Source organism: Oreochromis niloticus, linkage group LG3 (genome assembly GCF_001858045.2).
Source record: "Oreochromis niloticus isolate F11D_XX linkage group LG3, O_niloticus_UMD_NMBU, whole genome shotgun sequence".
Classification (NCBI taxonomy): domain Eukaryota; kingdom Metazoa; phylum Chordata; class Actinopteri; order Cichliformes; family Cichlidae; genus Oreochromis; species Oreochromis niloticus.
The window spans coordinates 27030310-27052507 of record NC_031967.2 but is presented as its reverse complement, the minus strand read 5'-3'; the positions used below and the strand labels follow the sequence as shown (position 1 = coordinate 27052507).

At 39.4% G+C, this 22198-nt stretch overlaps 3 protein-coding genes across 3 annotated transcripts in view; all 3 read right to left on the bottom strand.

Annotated features, from left to right (window-relative positions):
* Positions 1-5053: 5053 nt before the first annotated feature.
* LOC100690491 (tripartite motif-containing protein 47) lies at positions 5054-8350 on the bottom strand. The gene is made up of 7 exons (XM_003454785.5): positions 8070-8350; positions 7429-7788; positions 7179-7274; positions 6471-6704; positions 6111-6258; positions 5946-6005; positions 5054-5848 (listed from the first exon to the last, which is right to left on the bottom strand). Exons 1-7 carry the CDS (start codon positions 8319-8321, stop codon positions 5319-5321), a joined length of 1680 nt encoding a protein of 559 aa, XP_003454833.1. The 5' UTR covers positions 8322-8350; the 3' UTR covers positions 5054-5318.
* A 738-nt stretch (positions 8351-9088) lies between these two features.
* Positions 9089-14677, bottom strand: LOC106097676 (uncharacterized). Its single transcript, XM_025905642.1, has 7 exons — positions 14380-14677; positions 13643-13758; positions 12270-13409; positions 11625-11861; positions 11303-11527; positions 11001-11064; positions 9089-10623 (listed from the first exon to the last, which is right to left on the bottom strand). Exons 1-7 carry the CDS (start codon positions 14552-14554, stop codon positions 9551-9553), a joined length of 3030 nt encoding a protein of 1009 aa, XP_025761427.1. The 5' UTR covers positions 14555-14677; the 3' UTR covers positions 9089-9550.
* A 3478-nt stretch (positions 14678-18155) lies between these two features.
* Positions 18156-22198, bottom strand: part of LOC109198768 (uncharacterized) — a 30233-nt gene continuing 26190 nt past the window's right edge. The window contains exons 11-14 of the mRNA XM_025904772.1: positions 21879-22115; positions 21556-21780; positions 20728-20779; positions 18156-20319 (exon numbers count right to left, since the gene is read on the bottom strand). Coding sequence (XP_025760557.1) covers positions 19247-20319; positions 20728-20779; positions 21556-21780; positions 21879-22115 — 1587 coding nt within the window. The 3' untranslated portion in view covers positions 18156-19246. The remainder of the gene's footprint in view (positions 20320-20727; positions 20780-21555; positions 21781-21878; positions 22116-22198) is intronic.

Sequence of the window (22198 nt, the reverse complement as noted above, 5' to 3'; positions counted from 1 at the left end):
AGGCAGTGCCTCTAATTCCAACATGATGTTCTAGACGATAAATCAAAATATTGTGATCTACTGTATCAAAAGCTGCTGTGAGATCCAAAAGCACAAGTAAGACAGACTTATTATCATTATTATCATTAATATTATTATTATTATTATTGGCATAGGACTGGTATCCTGTTCTTGAACCAAAAATACATGCTGGAATTGAATGACTTTTGTACTCTATAAAATTCATTATGAAACAGTGATTCATCTTTCAGGAATTGCACCCAAACAAGAATGTCCTGGACTGTTAGAATGAATTTTTTTCAGGTTCATCAGCATCTTTTTAAAGGACAAATTTGTACAATTAACAATTGAAGAGAGAGAAACTGCAAAGAAAGTCAAAAATTAAATTACGTTAAAAAATCAGGAAGTGAGTGTCATGGTCCTGGGTCATTTTAACCCAGTGTTCTTAGTTTTCCTGTGGTCTTGTATTATGTTCTTTATGTTCATAGGATTGTTTGGTTTGGTATTTGGATTCCCCCCTGTGTCCTTGCTTATATTGTGGTGTTTGTTCTGATACCGTGTTCCCATCCCTTGTGTTCTGTTCTCCTCATCCTCTCGTGTATTCATTCTTGTTCTCTGCCTCTCTCTCTGCCTCTCTCTGTGCTCCTCTCTGTGTACTCTGTGTTGTGTTTGAGGTCCACATCTTAGTGTCAGTATTTTCAGTTTCGTGTCTTCCCCGTTCTGTCATAAGTAATTGTCCTCAGCTGTGTTCCCCGTGTGTTCCCACTTCCCTCATTACCTTCTGTGTATTTATGTCAGAGTATCCCTTTGTTCCATGTTGCGTCGTCCCTCTAGGTTGTGTGCATTCCCTCGTCTTCCTAGTGCCTCAGCTCTAGTTTCTCCTAAGTATAGTTTTGTATGTCTATGTTCCTATTAATAAAGACCTGCCTTTTGAGTTATCCCTGCATGTCCTGAGCCGTGCATTTGGGTCCTCTCTCGCCTTCACACAGCCGCCGCATGACAGTGAGAATCAATTGAAACAGGAATACACAGAGATATCAACAGTAATGTATTAATAATGTTCACTAAAAAATATGCCAAGCTGATCTCAAGCAGTGCATTAGTTTTAATATATTATTGATTTTACATTATTCATGTAAATTATCTTTATATAAAAGCCATGAATCATCTCCTTGGTGACTGTGGTCCCAACTGCCTTCATTAACAAGCTCCTGTAGTTTTGGGCTGATCTACCTTTCTCATGATAATCCTCAACATATGAGGCATATTTTGCATGAAGCTCCAGAACAAGGGCAACTGAATTCCATTTCATATTTCTTCTATTTGTGAATAAGTGCACCAAAATTTGTTACCTTCTCACCCTGCTTCTTGCTGCCTTGTAGCCAATTCCAGCCTTGTGCAGGTCTACAATCTTGTCCTTGTTTTCCTTTGAAAGCTCCTGGGTCTTGTTCATGTTAAAGGAGAAGTTGGAGTGAAAGAGACTGACTCTGTGGATAGATGTGCTTTATACACGTAATGAGCTGAGATCAGAAGTTTCTTTAATTGATTGCTTAATTCATTGCGATTTTGGGTGCCAGAATTCTAACTGGCGTGTGCTTGGTAATAAAGGTTTCTCCCCAAAGTACAAAGTCATGTTTTGTTTCAATTAGTGGCATGTTTTGTTTTTATTGGTTTTGATGAATTAAAATGAAACATCCTTAATATTTAGAGACTGTTGCTTTTATTGTAAGTGAGCACAAACCACAAATTCAACAGGGTGTATGGGTGTGTGCCCAACCCAGTCTACATGTGTTTCGTGGACTTGGAGAAGGCAGGAGCTTGGTGCGGATAGCTGGCAATAATTCACACTCATTCCTGGTAGGTGTTGTACACTGACATGGCTGCCCTTTGTCAGAGATTTTGTTCATTTTTTTATGGACAGCATTTCTAGGCATAGAGGGTTGTAGAAAGATTCCAGTTGGGCAGTTTTAGAATCTCCTAATTCGTGCAGACAGTTTACCCAGTTTAACATAAACCAAGAACACAAGCAATGCCAGAGTTACCTTTACTTTGAGATTACGTCTAACTTTCATGCCATTTATATAATGACTAAAAATACGCTAAACTTTAGTCCTTGTTGTGAAAACGTCATCGTATGAATGAGACATTTTCCATAAAGGGGGAAAATGTACACTGTATTGCACTGAGATGGCAATACATTTTCATGAAAAAAGGTCATCCTATCAGTCCAGGAGATTTTGTGTGGGTGCAGTTCCTGAAAAGATGAATCACTGTTTCATTATGTAATGCATACAGTGCAAAAGTCATCCAATTCCAGTTTGTATTTTTGGTTCAAGAATATATATACACAGGATAACAGTTATTAATACTAATAAAAAACATAGTAATAATAATAAGAAGAAAAGATAATAATAATAACAAAAATGTCACCTCCAGTACTGGTTTGATCAGTAGGAACTTTCCATGTAAAAGCCATGAGCATTTCCAGTTAATGTTTTTAAAAAGTATTGTTCAAAAGGACAGGGGATGGTTATTTGATCTCCTTCTTGTTGTTTAATCATTAACCCTGACCTTCAGTAACAAATGTGAGGTCTGCTATTCTTTAGATGTTGTTCTAGATTCTTTTGTGACCTTGTAGATAAATCATCAATGCACTCTTAGAGTAATTTTGATTGGCTACAGCGGCCACTCAAGGCAAGTTCACAGGCAAATTATAGATATGAAAATGAACAACAAAAAAGCAAACTGGGAGCAGTCAGGTATAATATAATTTTTTCCAAAGAAAAGTGAACAAATATAATAAGCAGATTAAGAATAGTTTAGCTATCGGCAGCTGTTTAAGACAGCAAGCCAGTGATAGCTGTGACACTATGTCTATCCAAATAGATGTAGCACAGCTTAACACCATGAAACTCATGGCTATTAATTTCAGATACAGTCGGAGAGAGCGAAGCAGCAGCAGCTCCCTCTCCAATGTTGGCTAGATGTGCCTAAGGTGAGCTCATGTGATTTTTATTGAAGGTGGAACATGAACAGTTCATTACTGGCCACCATTATGAGGATAATATAGTTCCTGGTTTAAATCAAATTCAAAAGAGAAAAAAGAAAATCAAAAGAGAGAGAGATATGTCTCAAGAAGGGAAAGGGGTCCCCACAGAAGCTGCTTATGTACAGAATTTTTCTTTAACTCTAAAAAGTTAAAAGTGTTAACTTAAGTAAAAGTGAAAGTGAAAAAAACAGCCTCTGAAATGTACTCCAAGTCACAAGAATACAAATGTTATTTAAATCTGGATTGTACTTCTGATGAATGTGGTCAGAGTGAAGCTGTTATGTAGGAACCAAGCAGTAAAAGAAACAAAAAGATTCTGTTGTCTACATTGTAGAGGCTGATTTATACCTCCACATCTAATCACAAAAACTAGTACAGTCCAGGGTTAAAGTGTGATTCAGCAGGTGGGGAAACCCAAAAATCTGTTAGGGTTAAATACATGTCACATACAGATCCAGTATGTGATTACAAATGACAACATTACATATAATCTTTAAGTCTGCAGTTTATCAAGCATGAATGAGCAGTCCATACATTTCAATCTAAGCTCTCGGCCTCCTCTCCCGTCCTTTCTTTTGTTACTTCTTTCTCTATCCCTGAGTAAAGTTCTCTCACACTCTTTTCTCTCCCTGTGTGTGAAGTAGTCTGACTCAAGTGTCAAAGAAGGGGGTAAGTAAGAAGCCTCAGGAGACATTTTGGGTTTACAGTAGTGATGGTCCATTTGAAGCTGAAGGACATGGGTTTTTCTCTGTATCTATTATTGCAGGATCTACTGTACAATATAAAGCACCTTGAGGCGACTTTTGTTGTGATTTGGCGCTATTTAAATGAAATTGAATTGAATTGAATAAATACAGCTAAATGGCTATATTAAAGTTAAAGATAGTCTTGAAAAATCACTTCATTACCTGAAAACAAACAAAAGAAAACACTCCTATGGAAAAATACTGCACCTGTTGGTTTAGCCTGTGTGCATCAGACATGACATCATCACCCCTTTAAAGTCCAGAAATGCTAGACAGGCCCTTTCCCACACCTTAGCTGCATGTAGACTCAGAACAAAGAATCTATGGTAAGTACGAACAAATGAGTTAACATAATAAACGTAACATGATAAAATATAACAGAGTATTTGCTTTAATCTGCTCAGGGTTTGAGTTTGACTGCAACATCATGCGTACACAAACAAACCATCATAGCAAGTAAACATATGTAGTGAAGTGCAAATAAAGCAATGAACCAGTATTGATCCACTTCATCAGTTGTATTGAAAAGAGGTTCAGTCATTCGAAGCTCGTTTCAGTGACATCTAGTGGCGAAATAGGAGACAGCAAATCAATGTCTCAATTGTGTGCTAAGTGTAACGAAGGTTTGTTTTAATGAGGTACAACTTTGGAAAGATAGATGGACTGGTCGGTGGACTCTGTAAACTTATGTTTGGAACTGTTACCACTGATTTTGTTTCTCTTCTTGCGTAGCACCATCGATGGTTCCAACCAGTCATGTGATTCTGTCATGTATCTGAAGGGATGTCATCATTCGCGTGTGATTTATTTATCTATTTATTTATTTATTTATTTCTGCAAAAAACTGAAGCTTTTATCCAAAAATGGTTCATTACTAGAAGCTTTTCAACACAGTCCTATTTGGTGTCATCTGGCAGCCAAAAATATGCAGAGCCACTATAGCAATATGGTCATCACTAATATGTGGAGAATAATGTGCTTAATGTGTAAAAACTTATGAGACAAGTAATGAGTATTCTGACTGTTAACCCACTTTGTCACACTGTGAGATACAGCAGCTGAACCTTTAGCGTTAACACGCTGCGCTAAAACAGTTTGTGTGTTTTTGCCAACGTTTGTTGAGCTAATAGAAATGTTGCATTTGAAATTACCTACCACTTAAAAAAAAATATTTCCATTATATTTGCTGCTTTTCAGTAGCTCTAACTACATGCTGCAGTACCACAGCCACAACTTACGAAGACCTGCACTTGTTCCGGCCCACTTTAACCCCCGAGTATAAGCCCTATAGATGAAACTAAATGAGTCTGTGCTGAAAATGTAAAGAGTCGAAATTACACATATTTGTTTAAAAAAGGTAGAAGCTCAAGTACAGATACCTGAATATTCTACTTAAGTATAGTAACGAAGAATTTGTATTTTTATACCTTCCACTTCTGTGTGCTATGCTTTAGCGATGGATGACAAAATCCTTTAGAGATGGGGTCTTAAAATATTTAACATCTCTATCACTTCGAAGAGATTTACCATAACTTAACCAGCTGTGCAAATACTCCAGTATCATACCATTCATAATTTATCCCAACCCCAGGATAAAGAGGTTGGATGAATGCAGTTTGGACTTGATGGATTAGAACCATTGGGTCAGAGACACGATAAAAACACAGAGTACCTGCTTTATAATCCAGGAAGACTCCAATCTTGCAGAGACCAGAGCCGGGCACTTTGGTTTCTACATTATTGTGACAGAATAAAAAGCCGTCTGCTGTGCAGTCTAAACTCCAGGACTTGTCATTTTTTCCAAACTGTGACTCATCTGATGTCCGGCTGATGTTTTTATAAGCCACTGCTACAGACAGAGTGCGAGCATGTCCCTCTACCTCCCAGTAACACCGGTCTGCCAAACCCTCTCTGCACAGCACCTGGGGAAATTTAGTGAACCTGCCCAGATGCGCTGAAGCCTGGCCGGGTGAAGGCCTCATCCTGCGATTCTCGCATATCAGGTGGAGATAACGATAGTTTGAGGTCCCATCTAGTGTGAGGGGATAAACATCTGGCAAAAAATATAGCAAGTACGGTCAATATTACCACTATTTTCAACTGTAACGGACTACTATATGATTTTATAATGTTTCAAGTCAATTTCATACAACGTAAAAGCTCTTCTCTGCTGCTGGGGGCCGGAGGTAGAGAGAAGTCAACATATGAAACTGTGAAGAAACAAACTGGAGTTATTTTTAAAAAAATCCCTGGGTATCTATGAAGCAACTCATCCACAACGCTGTCTTTTTTCTTTTTACATTTCCAACTGTTACCTGTGGCTGAGATCCTGGGCCATGTTTCTTTCAGTGACATTTCCAATTTATCTTTGAGCTCAGACAAACACTTGGTTATGTCTTTAAAAGAGCGTTGAGGAGGAGCTCCAGGTGAGCCATCTGGAGAATCCCAGGAAGTGGAGAGATGCTGTGAAATATAAGGAGTTGACAAAAATGGTAATTTTTTAAGCAACCCATCATAAATCTAAACGATCTCATGCAGGTCTAGAATATCTGCTGTAATGTTCATTTTGGCCATTTGGATCGAATTGTGTTCAGTTCTCTCTTCTTTTTTTTTTTTAGGGCTTTGAAATCTGGTATTTTGCAGGAAAACCTTTGCTACGTTGTGAGCAGCTATACCTGCATCAGATATATGAGGTCATCTGCATCCGAAGCTTTTTCCAGTTCAGCGTATGTTCTCTTCAGTTTTGTAATCTCCTCCTTCAACTGAGACTGGCGGTCCTCCACCTGAGCGGTGGCAGTTTTTTCCTGGACTTTAATCAGCTGCTTCACCTCGCTCTGTTTTCTTTGCATGGAGGAGATGAGCTCGTCGAAGATCTTGTCACAGTCGTTCAGGGAAATCAGAGCAGAACTCTGTTGGCACATCGCAGATCTGTTTTTAGTTTAAAAGTTTTTCTTTCTTCAGTTAAAACAACAACCCGACTTGATCTTTGAACCCCACAGACCGAGACAAGTGTAGAGGATATGTTAAGCATTAAAAGACGTTAAGCTAACAACCACCTGTGGGGCACAAATCACACCTAAAGAGAGAATGCTAAACTGAAAGTCATCAGATGAGAAGAATCACAGTGTTTGTTGATGCTGCTACTGAATTTGCAGATCCACAGCATGTTTCTCAAAGTAAAGGTGAAAAAGAGCAAATCAAAAACAAATGCTGAAAGCAGTGCTTGTTTGTGCTGCCCTCAAGTGGGTAAAAATCTTATTGCAAGTTTGATCAGAGCTAAATACTGAGACTATGTTAACACACTAAAGCTCATTTCAGCAGCTATCTTATTCACCCAGCAGATGAATGCACATATCAAATCTGAAAACATTGCTTTTCCACACCTTGAGACTCTCCTCAGCTTGGCTCAGTTCTTTCAGCTCCTTCTCTTTCTTTTGGACTTTGTCCTGGATTTTACTTTGGTTTAAAGCCAGCTGGTTCTGCAAGAAGCATGGTTGCATCCAGTGAGTCATTTAAATATCAGTAATCAGTAATGTTATTAAGGAGTAAGTCTGATGGCCACATGTCATTTGGAAGCACAGAAGCATTTGGACTTTGAAAGGTAGCATTATGTGCTCGACTCCTTGCCCCCACCTTTGCCTTATCCTTGAGTGCTGAAGCGGAAACACATCCGTGGCCCTTGTGCTCATCCACTGTGCACAAAGAGCAAACAAGCTGCTCATCTTGCTCACAGTAGAGCTCCTTTAACTTGCTGTGTTTGGTGCACATTTTCTCCTGTATTGACACTGTAGCTGCCACCAGCTCGTGCTTCTTCAACACAGCAACGCTGTAGTGAGGCTCGAGGTGAGTGGGACAGTAAGATGCCAAGCAGGTCAAACATGACATGGTGGCTTTGATTCTGATCCCACAGCAAAAGTCACAGGCAACATCTGTTGGGCTGGCATAGACCAGAGAAGGACATGTTGGCTTTGTGCTCTTTAGCTTATTCACAACCTAGACAGAAAGACAGAAACTGTTAGGATGTGCTGTAAAGAGAAATAGAATGTTTTTGAGGCTGGCTTCATAAGGAAGTGTGTTCACATGAAAATTGTTAAAATGCCCAACTCTGGAGCTCAAATAAATATATCGGTACAAACTGGTACAAAACCAGTTCCACTTGTTTAATTATTTACACAGTTACAGGAAAAAGGGGGATGATTTCTTATGTAACAATACGACTGATACATTATCTGTGAACTACAGAGTCTGTGCTAAGTTCATTTCTGTCCCCTCACCTCAGCCAGCATGTTGTTCCTCCTGAGAACAGGCCGATGGCTGAATGTCTCCCTGCACTGAGGACAGCTGTATTCACCCTTCTCCTCCTCTCTATCCCAGCAATCCTCAATGCAGCTTTTACAATAACTGTGTCCACAATGAATGGTGACGGGTTCTTTCAAAAGATCCAAACACACCGAACAGGAAAACTGAATGCAGTCCAGGTCAACTCCATGTGGCTCATCTTGCTGATGTTGCTGCTTGCTAGCCATTTTAGTTGTGGTATTATTAAGAAACAGAACTGGACTGTCCCTGAGTTGATATATCTCTGAAGCACTTGGCAAATGAAGCTGCTTGCAGCAGAAGAGTAGAGACTAAACAGGTCAAGTGTGAGGTTCAGTCAGTGTCCGCCCACTTTAATTGTCGTCACATTTGCGTTGATGATTCGTTTTAAAGGGGAAGATAGAACAAATCAGTTTATCAGTCATAGTGACTACTGAGCATACACAGTCTATAATTTACTACTGCACTGCTGCATTTGCATCTTTCAGAGTCTGAGGAATGCTCTTGGGGAAGAACAACAAGGCTTACATTGTAGTTTTATACTGTAGTACTGTTTGTTGCCTTGTTTTGCATGGTGTTTGTGTTGTCCTTTCATTGCTGTGTCATCTCCTACACATTACTGTTAACCACAAAGTAACCTTAAAATAACCAAGAATCAACTGCATGCTTTTTTAAAAAAAAAATGTGTAACAATAAAATGCAAAAGATACAAATTCACTCTTTTTTTTCCAAGTCCAAAAAGGAGTCGCTCTAAAGACTGACGGTTGACAATTCTGTAAGGGCGGAAAAAAGCAAGCAACACAGATTTGGAGAAAAACAAAATCTGCACTGAGATTAAATGCTGGTAGATTAATCTTAAAATACATGACACACATGCTTTTCTTTGTTAGAGTGCCCCTATTGATCAGAGCATGTAAGTGCAGCATAACAATAATGCTAAAAGCAGCAATCTCAAAACAAAAGAAGTGGAAAACTCCCCAGAAATGAGTGTTTTTATTGCTTAAAAGGCAACAGGGACAAAACAGGTTCATATATAATATATAATTATTGTACAATAACATAGAAATGTGTAAAAGAGAGTAAATATTTCATGAAAAGTTGAAAAAACCAACTCCCTCCACAGTTTTTGAGCAGTTTTTAGACTCAGTGTTTGACTTATGTGTCTGTGATGTTTTGGTCTGAGACATTCGTCCATAAGGGAAAAATTATGACTACAATGGATTAAGGCCCTCAGAAGATTATGCAAAAACTCCACAGACAAGGTAACTGCTAGATAAGTATTCAACAATTTGCTAATAAACCTGACTCCAAATAATTCAACATGGTGTCTAAGATTTATGTAGTATTATCATTTAGTTACTATGTGTAGTGTAAGAACATCAAGAAATAATAAGATGCTTTTTTCCTTTTCACTACCTGGATAATAATGATAAAAATCTCACTTAAACCTGATAAAAGACTTTCCTTTCTCCACTATAGCCTCATATGCTCTCTGTGCAGCTTCTGATGGTGACTTAGCATCCTTAGCTGCTTCATTTCCAATGAAGCCACCATATACTCCTCCTGCTGCTGCTGCCGCCACACATGCTGCTCCAGCAACTCCTACAGCTGCTTCTCCTGCTGCTGCTGCCGACACTCCCACTAATGCTGGAGCCTTTTTTACAGCGTTCATTAACATTACGTTATTCATGGCTGTGATAGCTAATCCAACCATTGCTGCTACACCAAGAAAAGCACCGAGCAAAGCTCCTGTTGTAATCCCTGTCAGTTTGGTCAGAAAGCTGTTGCACACATCAGTTTTAGCCTGCTTTCTGATCTCTTCTGCTGTCTTGTTTGGCATTGAGTACCAAATGTGCTCAACCCGTTTCTGTATTGCCGTCTCCACATGTTGCAGCATTGTATTTGTGTAGTAGCCTCCGTTTTTTTCCACCATCATTTTTTCTATTGTTTTCAGTAACTCCTCCAGCTGGAACTGGTTGCTCCTGTAGTTATTTGGCTGGTTGTTGTTCCAGTGTTTGTTATCAAAGACGTGGCACCGACCACCACACTTTGACACCAGATCACTCAGGTTCTTGTTCTGACTGACAAAATCTTCAATTTTAATATTTTCGTCGAGCTGGTCACCGTGAGTGAAAACAACTACAGCATATTTTAGAGCTTCATCTGAGAAACACTGACGTATCTTAGTGATGACACCCTGCTCATGCTCTGTGAACCTACCCACTTGAAGCACAATGAGAAAAGCATGAGGCCCAGGAGCACACTCTGTCATACAGCTCATTATCTCAGAGTTCAAATCTGCCTCAGACCTTCCTGTGTCAAAGAAACCAGGGGTGTCGATCAGAGTGATGCTTCTTCCACTGACTGTTTTGGTTCCTGTTTGGCATTTAGATGTTCCAGAGATGGAAGAGTGGTAGGTGATAAAGAGCTCGTCTCCAAAAATGGTGTTACCCAAGTGACTTTTCCCAGATCCAGTTTTTCCCAGCAGGACCAGCCTCATCGTAGTTGACTCTAGAGGAGAACAATGACTCTGTTAAGTACATTTATCTCTTAATTTTTTGCTGCTTTTTAAAGAGATATTTCCTTATGGTTTGAGGTTTTTCAACAGTAAACAGTACATGCTTTATAGTTCTAATACAAACAAATCCACTCCTAAATAAAAACTAGTGTTAGAGCCAAAGGGTTTATTTGGAAGACGTTTCCGGTAACTTATAAAAGACAATTATTAGGAAGGGTAATGAAATATTGGAATGCCTTAACGATCCACTCCATTAAGAGTTTGAGCTATTGCCCTCAGGTTGTTAATTTGGTAAATTTAGATGCATTACTCTGGCATGTTAGCTTCATGGTAATATTTTTTTTATTCTTTATCAGTATTCAATACTCACCTGGATCTTGGACTTTTTGGTGAACATCTTCAGTGATTTTGTCAGTTTGGATAACATCAAATGCCTGCAAAGACAACAAAGTGTCACCATCAATAACAATTTCTGTATAAACTCATCAAATGCAAAAGAAGAAATAATTATTATTTTGTATAGTGTATATAAGAGACTGAAGAGAAAACAGATTCATCACAAAGTAAAATAAAATTGTAAAAAAAAAAATGATAGAACTTATATTTTCTTTGCCAAACTGTTTTTCTACACTCAGCACCCTAATTGTTAGGAGAAAAGTGCTTTGTCATTACCTTGCGTGTCTCCTCATCATTGGGGTGAATGACAATGCGGATATTGAATTCTCTGATGCCCACTCGTTCCTCTTCAAATATATGAATTTCCTCCTTTAAAGCCCTCGCCACTTCACCAACAGGAAACTGCAGGGCCATCCCAGTCCCGAGGACAGGAAGAGCGACAGACCTGAATCCTTTCTTCTCACAGGAAGTTAGTATTGTGTTGATCCCCATTCGAAGAACCTATAATGGGTTAAAATATTGCATTATTGCAAATAGCTCATTTAAAATTGTCCTTACAAACTGGTAGTACAATAAAATCCCTCCTTTACTATCTCACCTGGACTGCACTACCATCTGGGTCACCATCAAAGGGAACAAGATTGAGGAAGAAGACTGCATTACATTGAAGTCCAGGTAAGCCCTCCAGCAGTACTGAGTCACCAGGCATTGTTTCATCTTCTGCTTCCTTTATAAACCTTGTGGTCAGCTCGGGTCCAGCTACTTCAAACAAAGCATTTCCAACACGGGTAGAGAGAGGATCATGGCCAACCATAGGAGACACCAAAGCATCCACCTAGGAGAAGAGCAGGAGATTTGGTGGGCTTAGAAAATGTGTTTTATGTAAATTGGAGATTATGTATCGGAATTTCAGGAGCGGGACCACGCCTCCAAATACGCTCCTTCTGGTTCTATTGGTTCCCCCAGTTCTGCAAGCTGTTCATTTTCGTTTACGTGTCCCACCCTCTCTCCCCTTTTCAATTCTTTAGCATCTTCACTTCTATTTAGTACATGGGGATCTGCCAGGCATGGGAGCCGTCACCAGTCCCCTTTGAGGTCTTCCCCAAACCACAGCTCAATTCATGTCCAAGCATTCACCTTTACCTACTAAAACACTGTCAAACCTAAGATGAGGATGTGGGCGCAGCTTGTGAATGATCAATTCAAACTAACTTAAGTTTATCTTATCAGCAACATTTCTCACCTGTTGGCTCTCGATCGATCCCTGAATAACCTCCATGTGGACTCTGCCTCCAGGAGCTCTGGCAGTGGCTCCTCTTGCTGTATCTTCATCAGGTGTATCTATCCCTTGGAGAAGCCTGTCACATGCTTCCTGCATGGCCCTCACCGCCTCCTCTCTGTTATCAATCAGGATGATTTTGCTCAGACTTCGACCTCCCACACTGCCAAAGTCCTTCACAGCAGCAACAGTTGCCTCAGTGCACACAGTGAGAGGAACCCCACAGACACCTGAGCTGATACAAGGAATGGCTATGGACTGAAACTCCATTATTTCTGATAAATTTAAAGCACAATCCACAGTTTTCTCCAGTAACATCTTATCTTTGTCACTTGCTTTTCCACCTACAGGCACAACTGCATGAAGCAGTTTCTTGCACTTTAAGTTACCCCCTGTGGTCACTACTGTTTCTCCTATGGGAATTTTCCCAAAACACTTCACTAATTCATCACTCTCTCTCTGTATTTCAGGACCACCAGCTCGACTCAGTGCAGCAGCAACACCTGCAGAGTGCTCCAAGTCCTGATTGGCTGCATTTACCAGAGCATCAGCGTGTTGCTTGGTGATGTCACCCTGACACACAAACACCTGGAGCCCATCACAAAGGCTGTAGCCAGCAATGGTTGTGCTTTCCTCACTCAAACTCAGAGATGCCATATTGTCACGTAAACTTGAAGGTTGCTCAATGTCTAACAACCTGGCATGAACCAGAGACAGTTCTCCAACAACAACAGCCATCCCAGACTCATCTGTGTACACCTTCACCTCACCTGCAGTCTGACAAGAGCTGCTGGACTGAACCAAAGCTTCAACTTTGTCAGGGTTTACCTCATAATGGCAAAAGTAGCCACCAAAGAGAGCGTCTACCTCAGCTTTCCAATCACTAACTTCATCTGCAGCACCAGGTTGAGCTCGTCTCCTGACTAAAACCCTCCCCTCCTTACAGTAAAGATCAGCAGAGCAGGCTAAACAGCCAAGCATGTTCTCAAGTTCTTGCTGAGCATCAGGACATTCTTTCAGGTAACAAAGGAGATAATTATCAACATGTAGTTCATACTCTTCATCACTTGGTAGAAGAGACGAGGCAGTAATGTGCTCAGGAGGCTGTGATTGGGAAGACATGCAAATGAGAAGAGGTATCAATCTGTAGCAAAGACCTCTTTACCACCCTACATCATATTATATATATGTATATATACATATATATATATATATATATATATATATGTATTGTGTGTGTGTGTGTGTGTGTGTGTGTGTGTGTGTGTGCTTATATAATAAATATATTAGCTATTCCACATTTAAAAACCTTGAATAAAATAATATACGAAATTTACCGCTACTGTAGCTGTGGGGATGGTGTAAGTTTCCAGACTTTCTCGGACTGTGATCACCAAATGACAATCTTCAAGCTCCAAAACATGCTCTGATCTTTGAAGGATTCGCTGCTGATCTGTAGACAGATATCTAGAGTTACACAGTGAATTTGTTTTATATTTACTTAAAAAATTATATATAAAGTAAACAATTTCCTTTTTAGCCTCCTTCCTTTTATTCTTTACATCTCAGGTTTGTGTTACAAACGCCTTTCAACAACTTGCACTTGGATTTAAAGCTGATTTTACTTACTAGCTAATTTTACTACCTCTGTCAACCCACATTTGATCAACTGATGCAACAAAAACTGCATTTGTACTTTAGTGTACTGCAATATTCCAGTCTTCTCTTTAACAGCCCACCCATAGAGAAGCAATTTAAAAATACTAGTTTCAGTTCTGTCTCACAGCCTGAACGGAATGGTTAACTTTCATTTTCGATAGACCCTTATAGACCCTTCCTATTCAGGTTTTCTTTCATGCAGTTCATCATTAAATTTTTCCTAAAAATTTTAAACCTCGTTGTTCTGACTGTTTTTAGCACATAATTAATAGAGCAAAAGGAAAATGATAAACAAATTATTTTATGCAAATGACTGGTCATTTGCATACTTCGAGCACTATAGGACATTTCGTGAAGTAGCATACTAAATATATTAAAATATATGCACCCATAATAAAATTAATGATTAACCTACCTTTTTCGTGTCTGAAAGCAATACCATAGACGTCCTCGCCCAGTCTTATCAGTGGTCCGCAGTCTCCTCCGCCCGAGATGCCGCGACGGAAATATGTTTCTATTCCCTTTATATGCTTTTCGCGGAGACCGTAGCACTCAAAGAAAACCGGGTAATGGTACATATCACCCATCATCCCGCTGTAACTAAACCAAGCCCGGATATTTAGAGCGAGTAGCAGGCATCAGATCTACAGCTGATCCTGAGAGAGGAGTTGTTCCGCTATGAGACAGGCCCAAAACAAGCGCTGATACGTCACATGGGCCACGTGACCAAACAACTTCGCATGAAATTCGTGATAAATTTAGAACAGCAGCAAGTAAACAGCTCTAGGGCACATCGCAGGACTGAATGTGTAGCCTTTGGCAAAGTGGGGAAGTTTTAATAAACTCTTGAAGCCTTTTTAAACTTCACTTTGATTTTCCTTCTTCAAGCCTATTCACCTTTTTTTTTCCTTAAGAGAAACAATTAATAACCTGTTTGAAGGTCAGGTCCCCTACACTGTGTTGTTTCTCTGCCTTGTACAGCTGCGCAAACCTTCACCAACCAGCTCATTCTCTGGGCAATATTTACCACAATACCATTTTAAAGAAATGGTATTTGACACATTAGTTTTCGTTTCTTTGTGTTTTTAAAACATACTTTAAAAAAAATTGTAGTGCAGCAAAAACAAGAGCGAAAGTGCAGGCTTTTGTTATTTCTCTTAAAATACATTTTAATATGTCCTGGCATCATTTTGAGTATAATTCTATTATTTCTGTGAATTTTTATTTGTGTATATAGTTAATGTGGGGCATTCCTTTCTATCAGTAAAATTTGTTTAAATGTTTAGTAACGAAGCTTATGCGTAAGTTCAGTAAGGAAGATCAAACGTCTAACATCTGTCTGATCCCAGGTGTTGCCTGCTAAATCTAAGCTTCACATCACTTCCTCTTTCCCACACTGTCAAGCTGTTTGCAGTATCACTGTTCTAGTCCAATCATCTTTTTCCTGGCCTTCTTTGGGTCAGTCAGCATTCACGCAGCATACTTTAAATCCCACTGGACCTCTGTCATTCTCCTTTGCAAACGCCTTATGCAGCTCACCTCCCCCCATCACCACCTCTCATCAATCAGGCTCCATTCACGTCTCATCTTCACCACCAGCGCCTAGACTCCAGGGTGCCCTGATGTAATCTCTATCACCACTGGGACTCCGTTCCTCCGAGATGGGCCATTGAATTCTAACCACCAAACACCGCTATCTAAATTCTGTACATCAGTAAATCATGTTCATCACTTTCTAATAATCTCTCCTTATTAAAATAAAGTGAGTTATTTGTAAATAAGTGGACATGAATAACTCAAGTTTGTTATATTATGTTATAGCATGTTTGTAACTAGCTCATTCTCTTTCTCTTGACAACACTGCCTTTAAAACTGTAACACATTTTGGGGTCAACTTGAAAGAAAGGGATATGTGAAATGCAAAAATGAGGTCAGAGGTCAAATGTGACCTCCTAATTATAATTTGATATTTCAAATCCTCACATATCATTATCATTTCTCAGATGTTTTATGGAAGTTTGAACTTATTTGACCACGAAGAAGAGGTCAGAGGTCCAAAGTAACGCGATATTTAGAACCCCAATATATCATTACCTGTATGCCCATATGTTGTTAATGCAAACAATGTCAGTAATAAACATAGTTTCAATTATGACTTTGACCTTCAGATCAGTCTATTGACTCTGAAGGAGAGGCCAAAGGTCAAATGTAACAGGATATTTTAGATCTTTATATGGTACTTTCTATATGTTAACAATACACACCACACTTATATAGTTTTTAATTTGTAATCATTTTTGTTAATTTTCCAACTAAAATCCTTAAGTTGGCCTTGGAGACTTGGGTGTATGCAAGTGTAATTTTAATGCATTGTTAACGTAACCTGCCACACTACACCCCTACACAGTTTTATCAGAATTAATTCAAACCTTTTCGAGTTATGGCATTTACAGACAGAAGGAATGAAACTCTGTGTCTCTCTCTCACACACACACACACAGGCAAATGCTGCCAATAATATAACCTCCTTGGCAGGAAGCAGAAAAAAATCAAGGCAAGATTTAAGTAAACTTTGTATTCATCTACAAACTTTGGACGCTTGTATTGTGATGCAGCAAGAGTGGATGAGTAAAACCACAGTTATACTAAGTAAACACCAACACAAACCAGCCATGAAGCTTATCAGCAGCTCCCTGAACCAACAACATTTATGAAAGCACACATGTAAAGTGACAAATGACTCTTTTTAAAAAACAAGGATCAAGGTAATCTGAGAAAGGACAGGAGTTCATGTACTCATACTGGCAAGCATTCACCCTGCTAGTCTTTGGCAGCCACACCAACACAGCAAATCTGTTGGCTAGCTGCTGGCTGTCCCCTATTTTTGGATATGGTAAAGTGACTGGATTCATCTGTAGCCATTCGGAATTAGGAAAGTAAGTTGTGTGTGTTTATACTATAGTCTGAATGTCTAATAAGAGTTATTTCACCCAATTAATTTTTGCAATCTCCATCAAATCCATATATTATGAAATATTAATCACACTACGGTCTTTAAATGCTCTACCAGAAGTTTGATGCCCAAAGAAAAAAAAGAGGTATATTTATTTACTTATTTGATCAGGCAAACTGTTGAACTGTGCTAAGAATATGTGGCTTATAGCAACTGATGAACAGTCTCAGAACAGCCACTTATGCACACGTTCCACAAATTTTACACTCCAGGATCAACAGCTTGGTGACCACACTGGTGCATGTAACAGCAAAAATAAATACATCAATCAGCAGTTAAAAAAACACAAAGTGAACTGAAACACTGAAGCCTGAGGCACAGCTGAAAACTAGATGTAAATACAAGAATAGAAACAAGCTCACCAAATCAACTTTAACAGTGGCACTCACAGATTGAACTGTCCCACTATCACTAAACTACCTGCATATATTAACACTTTAAAGCTGTTACTCAGTGTGGTAAATATGACAAAGATGATATAACTTCTTCACTTTGGCATAACACCAAGAATCACCTTCCTTCAGCTCAAGGCAAGTATAGAGAGACTGAGTGAACAGGTGTCCCTTATAACCAAGCTGTTGAACAGTCAGTGTTCATGCTGCATTCACCACACTTATCAGGGGGACTCCAGAAAGAATTTCCCACCACACTTGGAAGATATAAGGCTTCCACTTTTTAAGCCATCATAAACACAGCTTTTAAGTTTCTTCAGTTTCTTCTAGTTTTAGTACATTAAAACCTCATTACCAGTACGAGGGTTACAGTAGGTTACCGAAAGGACAGCTGCATGCTGTCAATACTAAGAATAGTACTTTTCATGGCGCACCTGACCAATAAATAGGTGTGTGCTTGGCACAGTTTGCATAACACTGTCATGCAACAGTGTGACAAAAATTGAACTTGACAGTAAACAGGAACAAATCAAGGCAAAAATTGCACTTCATGGAAACATTTTTATAAACCTTCAAAATCAGGTACTGGCACCAAGTGGCCCTAAAGATTGTCAACAGCTCTCTAAAGAGCTTTAAAAAAATGTGAATATGTGTAAAAATAGATATGGAAAATGGCAAAAAAGTGTATACCCATGCAAATTCACCATGAAAACACACACACTCTGACCTGGGAAAACTTCTGCCTGAAAACAAAAGAAAATAGGCAAAAGGAAAAACTTTGAAAACTTTTGGGAAATTAGTGTTTTTATTGTTTAATAAGCCATCTTTCATCCTTCAATCACATCACCAATATATCACACATATATCAAGTAGTCCTATCATTATCAGATCATTTACAGTTAAGTAAAAATAGAGATTTGACAATTTCAGAAAAATCAAACACAACCTAATTTCTTCAGTCTTCAGTAGTCTGATGTGTTTCATGGTCCCAAACACTCTTCTCTTTTAGTCACAATTGTATGAAAAATTAGGATCACAGTGGACTGAGGCACTAGCTAGATCAAGGAACAACCTCACAAACATAACTATCATACTTATAGACCTTGTGAGCCTCTTTAAAGTCGACGTTTTAATTTTTTATGGCTCACAAACATATTCAACAAAAATCTCTCATAAACACACCAAACAATATGTTCCCACCACCAAAAGGCTATCAGGCAAACATTTGTTATTGAATAAAGTGCTATGTAATGTGTACCACCTTTTAAAAATGTAAACATTATTTGTAATATAACAACATCAAAAGGAAATGAAATAATCAAATGTTTACAGGAATATCTGATTATTGTAAAAAAAAATTATTTTAACTGAGTGAGAGATTTTCCTTTTCCTTCTACAGCCTTATATGTTCTCTGTACAGCTTCTGAAAGTGACTCTGCATTCTTAGCTGCTTCATTTCCAATGACACCTCCTCCTCCTGCTGCTGCTGCTCCCACCAAGCCTACTGCTCCAGCAACTATTTGTGCTGTTTGATCTTCTGCAGCTGGCACATGTGCTGATGTGAAACACTTTGTTGCAACATTCACCGGTTCTGGGTTCTTCACAGCTTTGATAGCAAATTCAGCCAGTGTTACTACACCGAAAAAACACCGAGCAAAGGCCCAGTTTCATTCCCTGTCATTTGGATCATTCACATCACATCAGTTTTAGCCTGGTTTCTCATCTCTTCAGCTATTTGCCAACAAAACTGACTCCAGATAATTAAAATGTTTTCTTTGATGTATGTAGTACTAATATGTGTAGTGTAAGAACATCAAAAAATAATAAGATTCTTTTTTTCCTTTTCACTAACTGGATAATAATTATTAAAAAATATCTCACTTAAACCTGATAAAAGACTTTCCTTTCTCCACTATAACCTCATATGCTCTCTGTGCAGCTTCTGATGGTGACTTAGCATCCTTAGCTGCTTCATATCCAAGCAAGCCACCATATACTCCTCCTGCTGTTGCTGCTGCCAGACCTGTGGCTCCAGCAACTACTAATGTTGTTTCTCCTGTTGCTGCTGCCGACACTCCCATTAATGCTGGAGCCTTTTTTACAGCGTTCATTAACATTACGTTATTCATGGCTGTGATAGCTAATCCAACCATTGCTGCTACACCAAAAAAAGCACCGAGCAAAGCTCCTGTTGTAATCCCTGTCAGTTTGGTCAGAAAGCTGTTGCACACATCAGTTTTAGCCTGGTTTCTGATCTCTTCTGCAGTTTTATCTGGCATTGAGTGTCTAATGTGCTCAACCCGTTTCTGTATTGCCGTCTCCACATGTTGCAGCGTTTTATTTGTGTAGCAGCCTCCGTTTCTTTCCGCCACCATTTTTTCTATTGTTTTCAGTAACTCCTCCAGCTGGAACTGGTTGCTCCTGTAGTTATTTGGCTGGTTGTTGTTCCAGTGTTTGTTATCAAAGACGTGGCACCGACCACCACACTTTGACACCAGATCACTCAGATTTTTGTTCTGACTGACAAAATCTTCAATTTTCATCTTTTTGTGGAGCTGATCACCGTGAGTGAAAACAACTACAGCATATTTTAGAGCTTCTTCTGAGAAATACTGAACTATCTTAGTGATGACAGCCTGCTCATGCTCTGTGAATTTATCCACTCGAAGCACAATGAGAAAAGCATGAGGCCCAGGAGCACACTCTGTCATACAGCTCATTATCTCAGGCTTTAGATCTTCCTCAGACCTTCCTGTGTCAAAGAAACCAGGGGTGTCGATCAGAGTGATGCTTCTTCCACTGACTGTTTTGGTTTCTGTTTGGCATTTAGATGTTCCAGAGTTTGGAGAGGGGTAGGTGGCAAAGAGCTCCTCTCCAAGAATGGTGTTACCCAAGTGACTTTTCCCAGATCCAGTTTTTCCCAGCAGGACCAGCCTCATCGTTGTTGACTCTGGAGAAGAAAGTTGACTCTGTTAAGTACATTTGTCTCTCTTTTTCTTTTTTTCTTTCTTTCTTTCTTTCTTTTTTTTTTGCTGCTGCTTTTTAAAGAGACGTTTCTTTGTGGTCTGAGGTTTTGAACAGTAAGCAGTACATGGTTTACAGTTATAGTAATAAAAAACAAAACATTCCTAAATGAAAAACAGTGTTAGAGCCAAAGGGGTTTAACTAAAAGAAGTTTCTGGTAATTTATAAAAAGGAATCATTAGGAAGGATAATGAAATATTGGACTGTCTGAATGATCCATTCCATTAAGAATTTCAGTTACTGCCCTCAGGCTGCTAATTTGGTAAATTTAGATGCATTACTCCAGCATTTTTGGTATTATTATTATTATTTTTTATCAGTATTCAATACCCACCTGGATCTTGGACTTTTTGAGTGAATTTGTCAGTTTGGACAACATCAGATGCCTGCAAAGACAACAATCAAAGATTGAATTAGAATTAATATATATATATATATATATGAAGAATCCCCGCTAGAATCCCCGCTCGCCCCTGTGGGCGGTCAATACTTCAAGCTCGAGTCCTCCACCAGAGGCCTGGGAGCTTGAGGGTCCTACGCAGTATCTTAGCTGTTCCCAGGACTGTGCTCTTCTGGACAGAGATCTCCGATGTTGTTCTTGGGATCTGCTGGAGCCACTCGCCTAGCTCAGGAGTCACTGCACCTAGTGCTCCGATTACCACTGGGACCACTGTTACCCTCCACATCTTCTCAAGCTCTTCTCTGAGCTCTTGGTATTTCTCAAGCTTCTCGTGTTCCTTCTTCCTGATGTTGCTGTCATTTGGAACTGATATGTCAATCACTACGGCCGTCTTCTTCTGTTTGTCTACCACGACTATATCCGGTTGGTTAGCCACCACCATTTTGTCCGTCTGTATCTTGAAGTCCCACAGGATCTTAGCTCGGTCATTCTCCACCACCCCAGGGGGCGTCTCCCATTTTAACCTCGGGACTTCCAGGCAGTATTCTGCACAGATGTTCCTGTATACTATGCCGGCCACTTGGTTATGGTGTTCCATGTATGCCTATATATATATATATATATATATATATATATATATATATATATATATTGATATGGAACTTATCTTTTCTTTGCCAAAATGTTTGCCAAAGGGTTAGGTGACACACAGCACACTAATTGTTAGGAGCCAATATTTACGGTAAAATTCTTTGTCATTACCTCATGTGTCTCCTCGTCATTGGCCTGATTGACGATGTGGATCAGAAATGGTGTGATGCCCACCCGCTCCTCTTCAAATACATGAACTTCCTCCATTAACACCCTCTCCACTTCACTGACAGGAAACTGCAGGGCCATCCCAGCACCAAGGACAGGAAGAGCGACAGATCTGAATCCTTTCTTCTCACAAGAAGATAGGATTGTGTTGATGCCCATTCGAAGAACCTATAACATATAAGAATACTGGATTAAGACAAACGACTTCAACTAACATTGTCCTCACAAACAGACAGAATAACAAAATCACTCCTTTACTATCTCACCTGGACTGCAACTCCATCTGGGTCACCATCAAAGGGAACAAGATTGAGGAAGAAGACTGCATTACATTGAAGTCCAGGTAAGCCCTCCAGCAGTACTGAGTCACCAGGCATGGTTTCATCTTCTGCTTCCTTTATAAACCTTGTGGTCAGCTCGGGTCCAGCTACTTCAAATAAAGCATTTCCAACACGGGTAGAGAGAGGATCATGGCCAACCATAGGAGACACCAAAGCATCCACCTAGGAGAAGAGCAGGAGATTTGGTGGGCTTAGAAAATGTGTTTTATTGCAAGGTGTTGTTTATTTTAATTACAGCAGCGTTT

What these genes read in the sequence shown, in the direction of transcription:
- LOC100690491 (XM_003454785.5), bottom strand. Translation starts at nt 8,321, where the DNA reads ATGGCTAGCAAGCAGCAACATCAGCAAGATGAGCCACATGGAGTTGAC. An exon ending in AAGCTGAGGAGAGTCTCAAG is followed by an intron (nt 6,705 to 7,178) that starts GTGTGGAAAAGC and finishes ATGTGCCAACAG; the next exon opens with AGTTCTGCTCTGATTTCCCT. An exon ending in GCCCAGGATCTCAGCCACAG is followed by an intron (nt 6,006 to 6,110) that starts GTAACAGTTGGA and finishes GTTTCTTCACAG; the next exon opens with TTTCATATGTTGACTTCTCT.
- LOC106097676 (XM_025905642.1), bottom strand. Translation starts at nt 14,554, where the DNA reads ATGATGGGTGATATGTACCATTACCCGGTTTTCTTTGAGTGCTACGGT. An exon ending in CAGATGGTAGTGCAGTCCAG is followed by an intron (nt 11,528 to 11,624) that starts GTGAGATAGTAA and finishes AACCCATTATAG; the next exon opens with GTTCTTCGAATGGGGATCAA. An exon ending in CCAAAAAGTCCAAGATCCAG is followed by an intron (nt 10,624 to 11,000) that starts GTGAGTATTGAA and finishes GTTCTCCTCTAG; the next exon opens with AGTCAACTACGATGAGGCTG.